Raw genomic sequence first — 20,403 nt, 5'->3', positions numbered from 1 at the left:
GGTAGCTAACAGACTGAATGTCAATGCTTGGTAGTAAACTAGTAAACGCTTAATAATTACTTTTTATTCATTCATTCTAATTTATTAACAGAAATTTAGCCACAGCAGTTCTTGACACTATTACTAAGCAGTTTTGAAAGTTCAGTGGGCTGTGTATCACATACTTGGCAAAAATCACGAATCTATTTCAAGGATATGACCTGAGTTATAATTGTCTTCACATCATTCTCATAAAACAACCCACATTTTTCATAGTGCTTTCCTTAAAACAAATCTGTGATGTGGGTATAGGGAGGAGAATGTAGCTCAGGGGGGATTAAGTCCCTACCACACAATTAATTGGGATCCTATTCAAGGAATTTTAAAACCTCCGGATTTAGTGGTGGAAGCACATAATCCGACCCTCTGTTTATACAGTTGAGCGGTCTAAGGAAAGCCCTTGGCCGGGATCACAAGTGGTAGAGACCTGTTACGAGCCCCAGGTCCTCCCAACAAATCCAAAGCTGCTTCCTCAGAGGCAACCTTTATGCCCAAATAGATGGGTCTGGCGCGGGAGAGAATGGGGCTTTTAAATGTTTTCTGTAACATTCTCCAGAAACCAGCTAGCGACATCATCTTAATTTCATGGACCAGCCAGACCCGGAGAGCGACGAGGGCAGCCAGGATTTGGGGATTTGGGTCAATTTTGCAAAACAAAAGAACATCAATCTTTCTTGCGTGGGCACCCCTTCCTCACCTCGCCCGCAATTAGGCGATCTAGAACCCAAAGCCTGGGAAAGCGGGAATCAGGAGGGGGAATCTCGGAGTCCTCGGCCACAACAAGGATTCCGGGCTGTGGTGGAAGGAGGGATGATGCAGCCCCACTGGCCGTCCGAGAGTAGAGTCGGAGCAGAGCATGCCGGGCGCTGTAGTTTTTAAGAATCACGCCACAGGTGGCTGTTAAACAGCGTGGGGGTTGGGGGGCGGGGCCGAGCGACGCTGGGCCGGACGGTATATGGCTGGGTGGACCCGGCGGTCTAGTTGGGTTTCGGGAGCCTAGCACCTCGGAACATAAATCCATTGTTGCAATAGTTACGGGAAGCGAGGGAGGGGGGCGAGAGTTTGCTTTGGACGGAGTTTCGAGTTGCGTCGAGGCCCGGGATGGACAAGCTGAAGAAGGTGCTGAGCGGCCAGGACGCGGAGGATCGCGGCGGACTGGCCGAGGTGAGTAGGCACGAGGCTCGGCTGAGCTGGCCTGGGAGGTTGGAAGGTTCCTGGGAGCGGGGCGAGCTCCTCCTCTCCACCCACCGGATCCTCCCTCTCCCCCTCCCCCTCGTCGTCAGCCTCCCACTCTCCCTTCCCTTCCCTTGGGCCAAGTTGAGAAGCCGCGGTTGTCTCGGGTTTCTCGCAGGTATCAGAGCGACTTGGTTCTGACCCATGTTGGTGACAAGTGAGGAAGGGAGAGAGACAAAGGAGGCGGGGGACGGCTCTCACCTCCTCTCATTTTCCTTCCCGGGGCCCCGGACGGAGTCACTTTTTATAAGCTGAAATACCGGGGGACCACTAGAAAAAAGGAACAAACGCCCAGGCAGGCGCGCGTACACACACACACACACACACACACACACACACACACACACTCACACACCCACGCCCCCCTCCCCCACCCCGAAAGCACCCGAGAACAAGCAAAGGAGAAATGGAACAGAAACCTTTAAAAAACAAAAGTCTCCTTCGAGTCGGGGGCCGCATAATCCCCGCTAGTTCCCGTCTGCGTCCTTCCCCCGGCTGTGACAGGTCCCGAGCTAGCTCTGGGCCAGTCGGGCAGTGGGGTAGGAGCGACCTCGGAAGGTCTAGAGTTCCTGGAATATTCACCAGATCGGCTGTTTGCCTCGGGAATAATGACATTACTGTAGCTGTCTCCGTGGTGTGTCTGTATTATTTGTTGCTGTGTCTCAAATCCTGGCAAATTTAATTCTCCACTGCAATCTAACCGGCATGTGAGGAGTTACTAATGCCCTAAGTGTCTCATTCTTAACCTTAGTGAATTATTTTCAATTTTTTTTTAATAGAATATAGACTTGGAAAGCTCGAGAAGTTTTAGAGGTGGAAGGGATCTATGAGATTATTCTTTCTATTTTTGTGGATGTTTTACACTTAGAATTTTAGATTCAAAGTTGGAAAGAAACTTTGGACGTTAACTAGTGTATCTTCCCACCCATTTTTGGAATCTCTTCTATGGAATTCATCCCCCCTACTTGCCTTCCACTCCTTGTGATTTCATCTGTGTAAGGAGCTCTAGGCAAGAAAAGCCCAAGTAACTTGGCCAGCATCTCTCTTCTCACTGCCGATATGAATCAGAGGCAGGTCCTGAGGCCCTTTGGTCCTTCTGGTCAGGTCCTGGGCGTCAGGAGAAAGCCTGAAGCTCTGATAGGATTGATACTCCCTGATGCTAGCAGGGAAGGGCACTGATAAAGATAGTCTCAGCCTGAATTGGGCCTCTTTTTCTTAAGCTGTTTTTTTTTGGTTTAAGTGGACTTTTGATTACTGTCCCGTTCTAGGTGGAGATCTCTGGTAACTTTCACTTTTACCATATCGATCAGAAAGCCAAGTTATGCTGTCAAATCTTGGCGCTTATATTTCCCCTATAAAAGATTTGCCCGTAATTTGCCCGTAGAGTAGACCCTCCATCCCTCCTTTTTAGGGCTAGCCTACCATGAGGTACTTTTACCTCAGGGTGTCTTTCTCCTTGTTTTAGCCAACTTCTATAAGAATTTAGCTTGTCAGTCAGCGGTATACTCCCTGTTATAGCTAACTTCTCTACCAATTTAGCCTGATAGTAGAATACTCCCACCTCATGGTATCTTCTTCCTAGTTACTGCTAGGAAACTTGTCTTGCTCCATATTAATTTATAAAATCCCTTTCCTCGCTAAGAGCCCTTATGGATTTAGTACTCTTAGTAGTGTAATAAAATCTTTACCCCTTGATTTGGAGGTTGTCATAGCTACAAATTCTTCTGAGATGACTGGACACTGGTCCATAACCCCAGTATACTTTTGGGGTCTCACCCTATGCCTTATCATTTTGGTGATCTGATACAATTCATCTTAATTTTACTTAAATAATTCCATTCAGTTGGTGTTTATGACCCTTGTTAGTATTTGTTACATGAGTTTTTATGTTGAACCAGAATTTGCCTCCTTGTCACTTACATCCATCAGTTCTGTTTTCTAGAATAATGTGGAACACATCCATTTTCTCCTGTTGGTGACTGCCTTTCCTATATTTCAGTATAGTCATCTGTCACCTTTGTCATAGCTTCTCTTCCTATCAGGATGCTCCCTTAAAGCCAGATCTGTGGTCGCCACATTTGTAGTTTTGTTTTGTCAATCCATAGTGGTGTCTTTTCAGACTCTCTTTAAATTTTATAGTTTTCTGCTTTGAATATTCACTACGATAAATGAGGGAAATGGTATATAGTTAAGAAGTAACAACTTTTTTCTTGTATCACAAAGGGGATTCTGGCCACCTTCTTCCCCTTCCCCATCAAAAAACTTGGCACTTTTCATTGTATATTGCAACATATTGCAGTAGGAAAAAAGTCTAGAACCTGCAATCAGGAAAGATCAGGATTTGAATCTTACTGACCTTATTGGTTGTGTGACCATGAACACATTATTTTTCTTAATCTTAGGTTCATCTGTAAAATGAGTATGATAATATCAGTAGCACTTGATCTCAGGATTATTATGAATCTCAAGTGGGATAATGTATGTAAAATATGATAGAAATATCAATTATTTTTTAAAATTGTTTTTTATTTTCATGGAATTCTTTTTTCCTTCCCCCCCTAAAATTAAGACTGTCTTGTCATTTTAAAAAATTAATAATTTTTACAAACGTTTGTTAACTCTTTCCCATTGCTCCTCATCTGAATAGTTAAAAAAAAAAAAAAAAAAGAAAAAAAAGAGAAGAAAAACTCTTATTATAACTATAAATAGTCCATCAAAACACATTCCTGACTGGCCATGCCCCAAAATATGTTTCATTCATTTTAAGTCTGTCACCTTTCTTGAAAGAAGGAGATGGAGTGTTTTATCTTTAATTCTCTGTATTCATAGTTTTTCATTGCATTAATGAAAGTTCTCAAGCCTTTCCAAGATGTTTTGCTTTATAATATTGCCATCATAGCATAAATTATCCTAATTCTTCTCTCTGTGTAACAACAGTTCATGAGGTCTTTCAAGTTTCCTTTGAAACTCTTCATCTCATCGTTTCTTGTGGTATGTTAAGAACATTTCATTCATCTATTATATTAATTGTCCAAGATCTTTGAGGCAATCAATTGAACACTGAGGCAGTCTCTACTGAAATATATGAAGATGAAGAGCTGAGGAAAGTGGTTCAAATCTTGCTTCTGATACAACTGTCTGATACAACTTAAACAGGCAACTCAGCCTTCCTCAATCTCTTATCTATAAAATGAGGGAGTTATATTCTATGGCCTCTGAGGTTTCCCTTCCAGTTCAAGCCAGATCCTACAATCTTCTTTTTGTGATGTTATCCAACTTGTATTCTCTTTGTAGCAGATTAAGAGCTCCAGCTTTCCTCTGCTGATTTTGAAATCTCACACTCAAATTCACATAGGTAAAGACACAAAGTTGCTGGCTTTTGACCCTTGAGATAGTCGCATGAGATTAATACTTGAAGGTTTTCAAAACACTTTCCTTATTTTGTTCTGTTTGCTTTTCATGACTTCATGAGATGTGGACGTAGTATCCCGTCCCCTATTTTACATATTAGAAACTGAGGGGCATGTAGATTGTGGCTGTGATCAAAAAAAGCAAACAAAGATGAAAATATTATGCTGTTATATTAATTGTCCAAGATCTTTGAGGCAATCAATTGAACATTGAGGCAGTCTATACTGAAATATATGAAGATGAAGAGATGAGGAAAGAGATGAAGAGATGGTTCAAATCTTGCTTCTGATACTATACAGTCTCCATAGTTCTCTCTCTGTATGCAGATGGTACTTTCCATCTCAAGTCTATTGAAAATGTCTCAAATCACCTCATTACTGAGAAGAGCCAAATCCATCACAATTGATCATCACATAATCTTGCTGAATAAAGTAAGCAGAACCATGAGAACATTATATACTATAACAGCATCAGTTTATAACATGAAATTTCTATCACAAATGCAATAACTTAATTTTAGGTTTATTTTAGCTAAAGATACAAAGATGTAACTTAGGATACTGTAAGCTTATTTGACATAAAATCAAAATATATATATATGTATATATATACACATAAATATATATATATGAGATATAATAGATGAATGAAATGTTCTTAACATACCACAAGAAACGATGAGATGAAGAGTTTCAAAGGAAACTTGAAAGACCTCATAACACACATACACACACACACACATACACACACACACACACACACACACACACATATATATGAATCTAAGAAATATCAATAAATGAGCATTTTAATATGTGGTGCTTCATATGAAATGGAACATGCCATTTAAAAAATATATTAAAATTAGTAAGATATTACCAAAATTTGACCCCTTTAAAATTTCCTTCATCTCTTTAATATATATTGTTTCATGTTTCACTGACACTACTTTTTTTTTTAAGCTTCAGTATTAAGCCAATTAAAAAAGCATTTTTGTGTATATCAAAACATTGTTACCACTTTCTCTTTTCCGAAAGTGACATGCTATTTTGGAAGAGATGTCTTAGTATGAATACTGACCTTAAATATTTTGTTTTTGGAAAGCATTTCACAACTGGCTAGTTTCATTTTAGGTAGGGTTTTGTTTTGGTTTCTTTGGGGGTTTGTTAGGTCACCTTTAAAAATATTGGTCCTTCCTTTTACAGTTTCTCAGATTTTTCAAAATTCAGATACTACAAATGTTAAAAGGAAGGGAGGCTGAGACTGATAGGAGTCAGATGACGTCATGTTGTAGTGAGAGAGCCTTAAACCAAAGATTTAGAGTTCTGAGTTCTGCAATTACTTAGTTGCAGTTAGTAACCTGCTATTTGATCTTGGCTGAGAAAGTTTACATCTCTAGGTTTTAGTTTCTTCATCTGTATGATAGGTAATTGGATTAAATGTTATTTGAATTAACTCCAAGCTTTGACTTTGAAAAATACCTCTTCCAGCTCCAAATTTTGATTCTATAAAATGTCATTGCATATTTTTTCATTCTGCAAGCAGAATAACGGGAAATGTGATTCTCACCCCACCCCATTCTTTGTTTCCTGTTCTGAATTTAATTTTTTTTTTAAATGGTAGAAATAAGTTTTCTAAATTAGATGTTAGGTAGTTACAACAATTCCTGGAAATGAAAAATCCCAGCTCACCTTATGATGATTATATCAATATTTTTTTCACTCTAATGAATATGGGTTTAAATTTTGTTTTTTAAAAGTTGTCTTTGAAATAATATTTATAGTAACTAGCATATATATATGTATACGTTGTGTGTGTACATATGTCATTTTAAGCTTACAAAGTTCTTTTACAAGTGTTATTTATTTGATTCTTACAATAACCTAATAGTGTTGTTATTCCCATTTTGCAGATGAAGAAAATGAGGTAATGAGATCTTAAGGCACTTATCCAAGGTCACAGAGCCAGTAAGTGACTCAAATAGATTTCAAACTCCATTCCCAATTCTAAGTCCAACTCTTTACCCACCATTTCCTATATGAGCATGCAAAAATGAGCTCTTAAGAAAGAGAAGGTGACCACTCAATGAAATAAATATTGCAGCTTAAGTTAGTACAATGATCTTGTGCCATCAAGCATAAAATAGGTGCCAGTTATCTTGGGTGATTTTTCTTCTTGTCTTTCCATAAATCATCTAGGGAAGGTAAGGAAAATGGCTGGCTTCAAGTTTGCAGAATACTTTATTGACATTGTCTAATTTGATCCGCACAACAATTGTAGGAGATAAGAACTTCGGTATTCTCATTTTCCAGATGAGGAGACTGAAATTCAGGGTAAGTGATTTGCCTAAGGCCATACAGTATGGGTCTGAGATGAAACCAGAACTAGAATCTTCCTAATTTCAAGTTATTACTCTATCCTCTATGAGATAACATGTAAAATTCCTTATAAACCTTAAAATGCTACATAAATGTTTATATTATTTATTATTATTATTGTTATTTTTTTTATGTCAGTAGTTCTCGAACTGTGGTTAGAAGGCTCCTGGGAGGGGGTGTTCCTAATCTCCTTTCCTGGAGTCCAGGAGGTCAAAACCATTTTCATAATAATGTTAAGGTCTTAGTTGCCTATTAAAAACTTTCATTTTTCTGACTACATATCTGTATGGGACTGAGTTTTCTTCACATAGTTCATCCAAAACAACTAGGGTCTTCCTAATTTCACTCCTCAGTCCATTATGAGATAACCTATAAAGTTCTTTATATTGACACAGTTGAATGTAAAAGGAGATAAGAGAACTCAGCTATATTTAAAATTTTTTATCAGTTTTGACTTTTAGTATGGCAAATATTGATATCACCCACATCAACAAAAGCTCTTTGGGGTTCATAGTAATTTTTAAGAATGTAAAAGGATCTTGAAATTAAGGAGTTTTAGGCTTGTTGCTTTAAAATTCATCCGGTATCCTGTAGTTTTTTGTCTTTCAGTCATATCTGACTCTTCGTGATTCTATTTGGGGTTTTCTTGGCAAAGATACTGCCCTGCTTGCCATTTTCTTCTCCTGCTCATTTTACAGATAAGGAAACTGAGGCAAATTGGGTTAAGTGACTTGCTCAGTTATACAGCTAGTACATTTCTAAGGTCAGATTTGAGCATGGGAAGGTGTTTTCCTGACTCCAGGCCTGCTGCTCCATTCATTGTGTCATCCAGCTGCCCACTTGTAGAGGTAGCCCTCTTGTTCTTTTAATAGTCTATCAATAACTGTGCAATGTTGGGGAATGTCCATCTGTTGTTATCTTTTATCCATGATCGAGCAGAATTCACTTCCTTTTCTATTTATACATGTTCTTTAAAATGTCATCATAACCAGTAGGTCACACAACATACTTATTCATATCCACTATGTGTCTCTTCATTGTCTCTTAGGTCACCTGCTATGAAATTACAATTAAAATTTTAAAATTAATTAAATTTTCAATAATATTTTATTTCCCAGATACATGTAAAGATAGTTCTTAGCATTTGTTTTTAAATTTTTTTTTTATTACAGCTTCTTATTTTCAAAACATGCATGGATAATTTTTCAACATTCACTCTTGCAAAATCTTGTGTTCCAAATTTTTCTCTCCCTTCCCCTCACCCCCTCCTCTAGATGGCAAGTAATCCAGTATATGTTAAATATGTTAAAAATGTTAAATCCAATATATGTGTACATTTCTATACAATTATCGTTTAGCATTTGTTTTTATAAGGTACTATGTTCCAAATTTTCTCCCTCCCTTGTTTACCTTCCCCCTTCCCAAGATAGCAAGTAAATCTGATATAAGTTAAATATGTGCAATTGTTATAAACATTTATATATCTATATGTTGTGCAAAAAAAAAAAAAAATCAAACCAAAAGGGAAAAAATGTGAGGAAAAAACAAACAAAAAGTGAAAATACCATGCTTCAATCCACATTCCGCCTCCTGGCTTTCTCTCTGGATGCAGATGACATTTTTTCCTAAGTCTATTGGACAGCAATTAAATTTTTAAAAAATGCATTAAGGTGATTTAAGCCAATTCCAGTAGGCTTGTGATGTAGTGAGCCATCTGCATCCAAAGAGAGGTCTGTGGGGACTGAATGGGGATCGCAACATAATATTCTCACCTTTTTCATTGTTGTTTGTTTGCTTGTTTTTGCTTTCTTATTTTTTCTCCATTTTAATCTGATTTTCTTGTGCAGCATAATAAATGGGAAAATATGTTTAGAAGAATTGCAAATGTTTAACCTATATTGGATTACTTGTTGTTTAGGGGATGGGGGAAGTGGGCATTAATTATAATCCAAAATACAAATTTAAAGGTTTACAAATAAATGTCAGATTTTTGATTCCAAGGAATTTCTTTCAAAAAATTTCACTTCATTTTCATTCAAAAGATTCTGAAAACAAGGAAAGTATTCCTTTTAAAAACAAGAGCTCTGTATTTTTTCCTTGCTTCCTAGTTGTCTGCATTTTTTTTTTGTCCCAACAATTCTTAGATTTCCTTTCCTTTGAGCAGTAACTCATCACTTCCTCCCTCTGTCCCAAAGTCTAAAGGGATCTTTTGTCTACAAATACCAGTTTGCAAAGCTGTGATCAGATAGCAAGTAAATGCTTAGCCAAGTTTCAACTGTTCCAGTTTTCAAGAAAGTGTATTAGCAAATATGCTCTATCTGGCCTTGCCAGGGATTCCAGCTATTTGATATAAATTCAGTTTTCAGCAAGTTTAAGTTTTGTGAGAAATGTTTGTAGCTTTATGTGGAGGTGGGTGTAGTTCAGTCATGTCCAAGTCTTCATGGCATCATTTGGGGTTTTCTTGGCAAAAAGTGTTTTTGCCATTTCCTTCTCCATCTCATTGTACAGATGAGGAAACTGAGGTAAAAAGAGCCCAAGCTCACACTGTTACCAAGTGTCTGAGGCCAGATTTAGACTTGAGAAAGTGAGTCTTCCAGTTTCCAGGTCCAGCATTCTGTGCACTGGAATGCCCTAAGTGGACCCTAGTGCAGGTTCCAGTCCATAATCTCTGCTACTGAGCACTAAGAGCTGAGGCTGGTGGACATCTGAGCTTGGAAGTTCTCAGCTACAGCAGATCTAAAACTGCATAAGGATCTACACTAAGTTTAGCAGTGATGTCGTGAGCCACTGTGGTCAAATAGGCTTCCTAAAGCAGGTCAAATAGGGCCCAGATTGGAAAAGGAGCAGGTGAAAGCTTTTCCATCCATTTGAAGTGAAGTCAGCCTTGTGTGTTCATGTTTAAGAGGCTGCTAAAGTCTGACTCGCCTTGCTGAAGAAACTGAATGGAGAGATAGTTTTTAAATTAGCCTTGTAAGTGAGGGAGGTCTGTGCAAAATCACCTGCCTCAGTTTCTCCTCTGGAGTCATAAGGCTAGCTGACATAGGGAGACCCAATATCCCCCCCAAAAGGTCCTTTGGTTTCACTGAGTTTATATGAAAACATATAGCAACTTGTGCCTGCAGGTCATATGTGAAATATCCATTTCACAGGGCTTGGGTATTTCTCCTGTCTTTTTTGAGGGAGGAAGGTAGGAGGGTGAAAGGGAATAATGTTTATTAAAAAATGAGATTCTTAGAAGGATCCAAATATCACTTACCTGTTTGTAGATGACAAATCTTTTCAATTCAGGGTTAACTGTTAAAGACAAAAGCCCTTTCAGTAACAGTACGTGGGACAATGAACAAGATCCTGTCTAAACTGTGACTTTGTATTTGGTTTGTTTATTTCATAGTCTTATATCAATGAGGTGAAAATAAGACACCAGAAGTGCTGATTTAAAGTTCCCATCATCAGGAGCTCCTTAAATTTTGTTTCACTAATAATTTAATGATTTGATTTGCAAAAAGGGCCCACAGACCTCAGTAATAAACAAACGTCAATAGGAATATTGATATGAAAGTATCCTTAGAGAGCATTTAGTCCATTTCTCCTGTTTAACAGATGAGTCAGTCCTGTATGTCTTTGCCAAGGTCCTGTAAGTAAAAATATAATTAGAACTTGAATGCGGATCCAGATTCCAAATAAAATGCACCCTCATTTTATTCCAACATGCAGTCCAGTGTTTCTTTCCACCTGGATAAGGTAAGTTCAGCTGTGTCGTTCTTGTTGTTTGTCCTTCCTCTTGAAAAGGATCATGAGGTCAGGGAGGTGATGCCATAATATGAAGATGAGTTGGATTTAAGTGAGGGAGGTGCAAAATCACCTGCCTCACTTTCTCCTCTGGAGCACAAGTGTCCAGAAGTAGACCAGAATGACTAGAAGTGTGCCTGAATGCTTTTTAAAGAAAAGGTCTTGAACAGGTCTCAGTTTGACCGAGGCAGTGCCCATTCAGATTTGAGGCAAAGAATAGCTTTTTTTGCCTAGTCAAAAAAAAAAAAAAATCCAATCTGAGACGGGGAGACCCACTGGCCAAAATAGAAACAATTGAGATTTTCATTCACTCTGAGTCAATCCTGGCCCAAATAATGACCAAGTGGGGCTTGGCCTGGGAACTGTTGTTGGCAGTCTGAGTTGGCTCAGTCTGTGAGCTGCCCCACTGGGGACCCAACTGAACTGGTCCATTGGGCAACACTGCTTCTCCTTCCTTCCTTCAGGAAGGAGTGGGATGAATGACTGGTTTCTCATGTCATTCTCTAGGTCGGGTGGGGAAGAGGGTTAGTCAGAAGTAGCCCAACCTGATTGTCTCAGGCAAAATCACGTTAATGATTAGTGTCAGCTCATGTTTAAGAGCTGCCGGTCTGACTCGGCGTTGCCCAAGAAACTTGTGAATGAGCGATGGTTTTTATCAGCCTTGGAAGGTCAGACCTCCTGCCCAAAGAATATGGCTGTCCATGAATGTCTTCTTTGTCCTTTCCTGTCGGGGGATATCTGTTTGCATGGAATCTTGGTTTGCGTTCTGTTGCAGTGCAGTGAGCCTTCTTCTGGGTGTGTGGGAGTGATGGAGTGCAGAGGAGGGCTTGTAAGCAAGCTGCTGCCTTTTAGCCAGATACCTCCCTCCCTTGTGAAGAGTAAACCCTGTGGTGTTGTTTTCCACAGCTGGGGCTCCCTAGACTCCCCTCCTTCCAGGTCCTCCTTCAGCCAGAGGATCGGAGGGAAGGGCTGGTGTTCTATAAGAAGGGACTGTTGTCAACTTTGGTCATCAATCAATAAACATTTATTAAGCACCTCCTGTGTGCCAGGTACTATGCTAAGCACTAGAATTACAAAAAGAGGCAAAAGACCTTGTCTGTGCTCCAGAAACCTGCCACCTTCATGAATGGAAACTCTGCAAAACGGGTGCCCATGAGGCTGCTGGGGGCTGCAACTTAAGCTTCCCATTAGCCATAGTTTGTATCTAGCTCAGAATGGTGGTGGCCAGTTTGGTTTGGTCAGGAGGCTGTGGAAAACAGGAAGTGGTTTGTTGGATGCTTTGCCTGAGATTTCCTCTGAGACTGGGGAGGTCTGGGTACCACCCTTGTGTTCTTCCCTTTTGCCCTATCCCCTCTCCTTTGACTCCTTTAGTATAGGGAGTGCAAAAGTTGATAAAGACCCAGGAGGAACAAGTACGGTAATTAATTAACCAGATCTCTTGTAGTCTTGGCTGTCTCAGCTACTTTCAGTGCTCTGTCGACTGCCTCTATCAATAATGGATTCTGTAGTATGGTTGCTTTTGTAGACATGAAGCTTCAAGCTCACATATTATCACTGAAGTTTGTTCTTTGCGGACCCCTTTACTAAATGCTTTAGGCTAAAGTGAATCGGTTTTTTTTTTTTTTTTAAACATGTCAGCAACTTTTATAGAGGAAGAAATGTTTCTTTAATCATCCTATAGGCAACTTTTGTTCTGTAATGAAAAGATCTGGCCACTGGGATATCTGTTGAACTTATTTTCTTCTTTTTTACACACATCTCCTCTTTAGGGATTGGGGGAGAAAGGAGCTTAGTTTTAGTAAAGAGACTGTTTTTACTCCTTTAGCCCTTTTCCCTGTTTACTATTTCCTACTCAGAGTAGGCAGGAGTGGAGGGAACTTCTTATATATGGAATCAAAAGCCTTCTCTCATCCTCTGAAGTTCCACTTCCAACCACACTTCTCGTCTCCGAGAAGTCCTCCTCAATTTCTCCTACTCCCTCCATGAAAGAAAACTCCTTCTCAAATTTGTCTGTATCTCTCCTATCACATTCCACTGTGTAATATACTTATTTTTGAGTATGTGTTGTATCTCTTCTATTGGACTGTAAGTACTTTTTAGGGCAGAAATTATGGTAAGTTCCTAGGACATAATAAGTGATTAGTAAATGTTTGAATTAAATTAGTTTTGCTCAATATAGTCTTATCTCATGTTATTTTTTTTTTGCTACTTCCACCTCCTTACTTGAGAATTTCATATGTATCCTCTGTGTAATTGGTATATTTTTTAAATTTCAGATTATTGAAACACCATCATTAAGCTGGGGCACAAGAATCAAAGGCTTTGCTGCTTGTTTTGCCATAGGGATTGTTTTCTCATTGATGGTAAGATTGCCCCTTTGTAGTATCTACTAAAATTCTACTAATACAGATTTTTTAAAAAGAGAGAAAAATTTTTAATAGTGGCCTTGGAGGAAGGTAATCTAATAGTTCTAATTTGTTAATTGAAATATATGAAGAATATTTTACTTCCCCACGATCCTTGGTCACTTTGTCCCCTTAAGAATACTCATCACTTTGCTTTTCTGTTGTTCTTCTAGGGTACTTTTCTTCTGTGGGTACCTGGGAAAGGACTTGTCCTTTTTGCAGCATTTTATACCTTGGGGAACATTGCATCACTTGGGAGGTAACAGACTTCTTTATCTAATCTGGCTATTCCCTGAATGAGAAACCGGGGCTTAGTTGGCTAGAATTGGGGAGAAGAGAGTTTTCAACCAGAAATTTTGCATTTTTAAGGATCTGGGGAGTAATACTTTGAGGAATCATGATTTTTATTGGTATAAACAACCTCTTCACCCATGCCTTAAAAGACAATTTCTTCATTCCTGTGTCCAAATAAATGAGGAACCTGATAGCTTCCTGGTTATGAGCTTCTTCACACTGAGTTGGTCTAGTTCTTGGTGACAGACATATTTGTCTCTAATTGGGATCATATTTAAAACTTTTCCACTTGAAATGATTCTCTGGAGCTTCTGTTCCATATATATCCAGGATCACACAGCTAGTATGTCAGAGGCCAGATTTGAACTCGGGAAGATGAGTTTCCTTGACTCTAGGCATGGCACTTAGCTGCTTTGTATTTGCATTTAAAAAAAATTATTTGTATTTGTTTGTATTTACTTGTATGCTTTTAACACTTAAGAGTAATAACAGCTGTAAAGTGCTTAGCACAGTGTAGGTGCTTAACACATGGGAGGTACTTAACAAATGCTTGTTCCTTTCTTCTACCTTTATATAATGTCTTAAGATTTCCCAAGTACTTTACCATTCCATCTCGTTTGATCTTTGCAGAAATTCTTCCACTGAATGCTATTATCTCCATTTGCCAGGTGAGGAAACGGTCTAAGAAAGGTCAGGTGTTTTGCTGATGCATACAGCTAGTAAATATCCAAGGGTTGTTTCAAATTTAGGTTTTCTTGGTTCCATGTCCATTGTTCCCACTACCTAGCCACCTCTAAAGGATGTGCATACAGATTATTCTGCTACATGGCTTTCCAGTTCCTTTTTAAGTGGATAGAATCAGAATCGGGTTACCAAAATAGATCAAGAAAGTATTTTGGAGTCCTTGAAGCAACAGAATGCCAAGATCTTGTCCCAAGATCCTGTGGCCAATAGTAGGGCTAAGAATGCTGGGTTTCTGATTGCTAGTCTGGTGTTCTCTTTTAGGTAGTACTTTGTTTCTTTCTTCGTAACTATTTTGCAAATGAGGAAACTGAGGCATCAAGAAGTTAAGTATGGATTTGTAGAATCCCAGAATTGGAAGGGATCAGCCTAAATCTTCATAATACTATTCTCACAAATGTCCGGTAAACCTCCACTTAAATACCTTCAGTAACAGAGAACCCACCAGCTCTTCAAAAGCCTGTTCTAATTTTGAATAGACTATGCTATATGCTTGTTTCTTTTCATTATTTCATCTCACTTTGATAAGTATTCCATGTGTGCTTTTATTCAAGTTACTGATAAAATGATAACTCAATGTGGGCTAATTACAGATCTCTGGGATGTTCCACTGGATATATTCTGTCAAATTGACATCAATTCATCAATGACTGACTACACTATTTCATATACAAAAGCTCTGCAAAATTCCAGATGAACTATATAGTGTTTCCCCAATTTAACAAGTTGAACAAACTTGTCAAAAGAGGAAACAATGTTAGTTTGACATGACCTATTCTTGATGAAGTCATGCTTACTCTTTATAAATCCCCACTTCCTCTTTTTGGTGTTTACTGTGTTTGATCTGTTCCAGAATTTACCCAGAAATAAAAGTCAAGGTCACTGGCCTTTTTTTTTTCTTTTTTTTAAAGTAAAGACAATATTTGCTCTTTTCCAGCCCTGCAGTACATTTTAGGGTGTCCATTATCTTAAAACATATTTAAAAAATTTTAAATTGATTTTATTTCTTTTTTACATCATAAGAATTTCCTCCCATGTCTCTCCTTGTCCCCTTCCCAGAGAGCTATCCCATATAAAAAATAGCATTTTTTTAAAAATGAAAAAAGAAGAAAATCGGCATAATCAATCAATGGATTGGAAAAAAATCTGAAAACATGTGAAACCTGCAATACCTGTAAACTCTTCATCCTCAAGAAGAATTGAGTTGGGAGTGTCCTCTAAAACATTAGAGGACATGAGTTTTCATTCATTATGCCCATTGGCTCAGCAATCCCATTTTTGTATAGGAGGATGCAGTATATTTGGGCCAGGTAACTTAAATTCATCGACAGCTGCTAATGCTCTCACTATTATCTTGGCTATTTATTATCTTTTAGTCATTTTTGCTATGTTTCAGAATAACTAAAAATTGAGTGCCATTGCCTTCTTTCTTTTGCTATTGCTATTATTTCATCCATCCCAAATAGTGGTCATAATCAATTTAAGCATATTTGGACTTGCTTCTGTCTTATATATATACCTTTTTTAAAAATTTGAAATTGTTTTTTATCTCTGTATCCACATTGTTTTTTCCTACAGATTTCCCTTTTTCTTCCTCATCAGAATTGTTTCTTGTATCTTCAGGCTTTTGTTCTTGAGTCTACCCTCTATCCTGTGCTGACTTCTACTGTAGAAGTGGGATCCATTGTAGGATATGGGATCCTTCTTATCCTTCTGATGTCTTTGAAACCTGCTTTAAATCCAGGGTGCAATTTAGACTTTGTCTGGCTCTCACAAGCTCTGGGAAGAAATAGTCAGGAAATAATTATATTTGGCTGATCCCTCCACATTTTGAAAAATAAAATGATCATTAAGACAAAAAAGTTTTCTGCTATTTTTGGTAGAGAATTCCAGCAAAAGGCTACATATTAAAGCTCCCCATCACAACTGTATTATGTATCAGATTTATGAAATGCTTCCTGAACTCATCTATTTCATTTTTCTGTCCAGATGGTCTCTAGTGTATCTGAATAGTAAAAATCACTTTTATTTCTTTCTACATTGATTGTCACCCAAATTCTTCCCCAGCTTGCTTTTCCTTTTTGATCCTTAATTTCCTTACCTTAATATATCTTTTTAATTTTTAATGTTTAATATTAATTTTTTTTTATCTTGTGTTTTTTCAAGAAGATATGCCCCTCCAGAGCCAGAGTCCAATCATGGATTTCATCTACAAAGTTTGTCATTCTTAGGAGTTACAGTTACTTCCTTATATTAAGACTTATTCCCATCAATTCTACTTCTGCACCCACCCAAATCAAGAAACACAAGTTTAATCTCTCTTCTATTTGATGGCTCTTCAGATACTAGAAAACAGTTATGTTTCCATTAAAGGCCTTTTTGCTTCAGGCTAATCATCTCCAGTTGCTTCACTTATTCTTTTAATGATATGCTTCTTTCCTCCTTACCAAACTGGTAACATTCTGATTCTGTATACATGTGCCAGCAAGCCTTTGTGGTTGTTCAAATGTAAGACTTAGAATGGGAACACAGTGTTGGAGATGAAGTTTGACCAGGGCAGAAGACAAAGGGACTCTCCATCCTTGTTCTGGACAATGTGCCTTTCATTGGCTGCCAATGAGTGATTGTCGAATCACCTTATTGTTTCAAATTGAGCTGGCAGCCCACTGAAACACCAGATTTATTTCACATGGTCCGTTTTCTTCTCTGTCTTGTGTTAATACATAGAACTATTTTTACCCACAAATAGACTTTACATTTCTCCTTATTAAATTTAATTTCAACAGATTCAGCCTAGTATTCTTGTCTATTGAGACTTTTTTGCATTTTGATTCTTTCATCTACTATATATTATCTGTTCATCTCAGACTAAAGATACCTGCTTATTAGATAAGAATGCCTTTTACACTTTTATCCAAGCCATTGAAAAAATATTAAAAACCAAGAAACTAAGGCAGCATGTCATAGTAAATAGGGTACTGGGGTGAGGTGTGAGGAAGACCTGGGTTCAAGTCCCAGATTAGATAGCTTTTAGTAATTGTGTAAGTAACTTAATAACTCTGTGGCTCAATTTCTTTATATATAAAATGAGGTTGAGGGGTGGTCTTTATGGCCTTTAAGTTCACTATGGACTCTAAATCTGTTGTCCTATTGCATTATTGGGTCATTCCATTAGAGACTTTCCAGCCTTTTAATTTGCTTTTAATTTGTTCTCTTTGGTTCTACTCATTCAGTTAGTTTTGAATCCATTTAATTATGCTTTTATCTAGTTCAGACCTCTCCGTTTTGTCATGAGAACAGCATGAAATGGTTTTAGATACCTTGTTGTAGTCTAGCTGTATTATGTCTTTGGCACATACCCAAATGGAATTCGCCCTGTCATTAAGGGAAATAAGGTTAGTTTAGTCTTAATGAAGCCATGTCTCTTCTAAGGAATTATCACTATTTTCCTTTCTATATATTCATCAACAATCCATTTAATAACACATTCTAGAATTTTGCCAGAAGTTAAAGTGAAGTTCACTGTAGTTCTACCTATCATTTACAAATTTTGCTTTCTGCCCTTTTTGAAAATAAGGACAATAATTGCCTATTTCAGTCCCATAGACTTTTTTCTTCCATAATCATTCAAAGATCATTGACTGTAATCACCTTTTGCAGTTTTTTTTCAACTCTCACAAACTCTGGGAAGAAATAGTCAGGAAATAATTATATTTGGCTGATCCCTTCACATTTTGAAAAATAAAATGTTTATCAAGACAAAAAAAGTTGTTTTCTGCTCTGCTTTTGGTAGAGAATTCTAGAAAAAGGCTGGAATACAGTTCAGTGAAGATCAGTAGGTGCTCTTATATCCTCACTTATCTAGTATTAAGTACCCTGTTGACCATTTTGGAGCTACTTTTCTCAGTCCAAATACTAGCATTTTTTAGTAGGAAAAAATAGAAACAAAATAAAAGCTCTTTATTTTCTTTCTTATATCCATATTTTATGTTTATCTTTTCATCTTATATTCATCCCATTCATTTAGGCAAACAGTCTAAACCCTTCTGTGATTTACCTTTTGCTCCATATCTTAATTTAAAACAACAAAATCTCTTTTTTGTTATTCTACATCTATGTCTATGTATCTACAGCTACGTAGAGCTCTATAGAAAATGAAAAAAATGAATTTATCCTTATGACAAATGATTGTCTATGGTAATTAACATTATTGCATCTATTTCTCTATTTGTAAAATGGGGTTAACCCTAATATAACCTATCTCAGTGGATTTTCTGAGGAATCCCAAAATGCTATATGAATCTGAGTTGTAGTTATTAATAATATGTTTTTCCTCCCCAAATTACTTATATCTATTTTTTTCTGTGAACACATTGGATTTCTCTAATGAATATAATCATTTTGATTCTTGAGTACAAAGATAATTTTTCTTTTTGTTTTTGTGACACAGAGCATATAATGTTTTATATATATTACATAAAAAACTTGAATTGTATTAACTGAATTATTATAGTTATTATGTGGGAAGTATTGTGCTTTCTTATTGTATGTAAAGAGCGATTGGATTATTTAAAAATGTATTACTTGCTCTGGTAATATCTTCCCAGCTTCTCTGGTTCTAAACTTAGTATTTGTAGGATCATTGACAAGTAATTTAATTTTTTTAAACTTCAGTTTCCTCATTTGTAAAATAAGAATAATAGTGCAGGAGAGAATTTAAACTAGCAACAACAATATGGGAAAATGGTCCAAATCACTAATAATTAGAGAAAAATGCAAATTAAAGCAAATATTTTGAGTATCTGCTTCACACCTATTGAATTGCTTAAATTGACAAAACCAAAAAATATGTAATGTGAATATGTATGCAATGAGAACATATTACATGTATTCCTTTGACATCACGACTTTTCCCATTGAATTTTGAGATATTAAATAGAATTCTTTAGAGATTTTGAAGAAGGCATAGATGACATGACACAGAAAATGTTTAGAAACTCAGAAATACATAAAATATCTGTATAGCATTGTATAATATTAACATATTTTATCTTCTAATAGCATAATAATTTGGATGACATCTCTGTTATGAAATGAGAGCCAAAAATTTTTTAGGCATATTTTCCAGATCACGGGGGTGCCACGACCTTAACTCCTGTGATGTGGAAGGAATAGCTGCATTATTGTTATTTGATATTATCATCTTTATTTAAACTGTAATATGTGCCTATTTGATCTAAATCCCAGAAGACCTAGTCAAATTCCAAGGTAACATTTCTCTCATTGTTATCTAGGGAAAAAATAAAATAAATCATTATCTGTAATAATGATTTCGTTGTTGAGTTTTTTCAATCCTGTCTGACTCTGTAACCATATTTAGAATTTTTTTTGGCAAAGATATTGAAGCAGTTTGCTGTTTTCTTCTACAGCTCATTTTACAGAGGAGGAAACTGAGGCAAACAGGGTTAAGTGATGTGCCCAAGGTCACACAATTGGTATTTGGGTATTTACTTGTATTATGGCATTGATAGTTGTTACCTGTATGATTGTGGGCCAATCACTCAAATTCTCCCTCTGGTCTCAATCAAACCTCAGATACTTTTTGGGGAGAAAAAGGGAGGAGAGTTTCTTCTTAAAACTATAATCAAACTTATTAAAATCTGAGCCTTTTTGTGGGTGGAGGGTTTAATGTGCACATTGACTTGTGATTACGGAGAGGATATCTTTACTATATGTGCATCAGGATGTGTCATGAGGGGTTGGGGAAAAGAAGAATACACCGTTCCTTGTGTTCGCCTAGTCCTGCTGATCTCAGACAGAATGTGTTTTCCTTTCTGCAGTACTATCTTTCTCATGGGACCAATGAAGCAACTGAAGCGCATGTTTGAACCTACAAGACTGATTGCTACCATTGTGATGCTGGTAAGGAGTGCATTGTAACAGGTTTTCCAAATGGGGAGTTTTTAGTTCTGTGGTGGTCTGACTTTTTTTTTTTTTTTTTTTTAGTAGTAATTTGTATACTTTCTTTTTCTTTACTCTGAACTAGAATTTATAGAATTCGTGTTAAAATAAAGAACCACAATTTCTTTCCATCTAGTTTAAAAAACCAAAAC

The 20,403-nt window shown here is 37.2% G+C and overlaps 1 protein-coding gene across 3 annotated transcripts in view; it reads left to right on the top strand.

Annotated features, from left to right (window-relative positions):
- Positions 1 to 971: 971 nt before the first annotated feature.
- The window catches only part of SFT2D2 (SFT2 domain containing 2), a 33,142-nt gene continuing 13,710 nt past the window's right edge, over positions 972 to 20,403 (top strand). The window contains exons 1-4 of one of the 3 annotated variants that reach the window (XM_051999009.1): positions 972 to 1,203; positions 13,127 to 13,213; positions 13,429 to 13,514; positions 20,131 to 20,212. In XM_051999009.1, the coding sequence (XP_051854969.1) occupies positions 1,141 to 1,203; positions 13,127 to 13,213; positions 13,429 to 13,514; positions 20,131 to 20,212 (318 nt within the window). In that variant the 5' untranslated portion in view covers positions 972 to 1,140. The remainder of the gene's footprint in view (positions 1,204 to 13,126; positions 13,214 to 13,428; positions 13,515 to 20,130; positions 20,213 to 20,403) is intronic. The other 2 variants (XM_051999010.1, XM_051999008.1) reach the window with 2 other exon arrangements.

This window comes from Antechinus flavipes, chromosome 4 (genome assembly GCF_016432865.1).
Source record: "Antechinus flavipes isolate AdamAnt ecotype Samford, QLD, Australia chromosome 4, AdamAnt_v2, whole genome shotgun sequence".
NCBI classification, from domain to species: Eukaryota; Metazoa; Chordata; class Mammalia; order Dasyuromorphia; family Dasyuridae; genus Antechinus; species Antechinus flavipes.
Note: the sequence above shows the minus strand (reverse complement) of the source record. Positions and strands in the feature narration are given on the sequence as shown.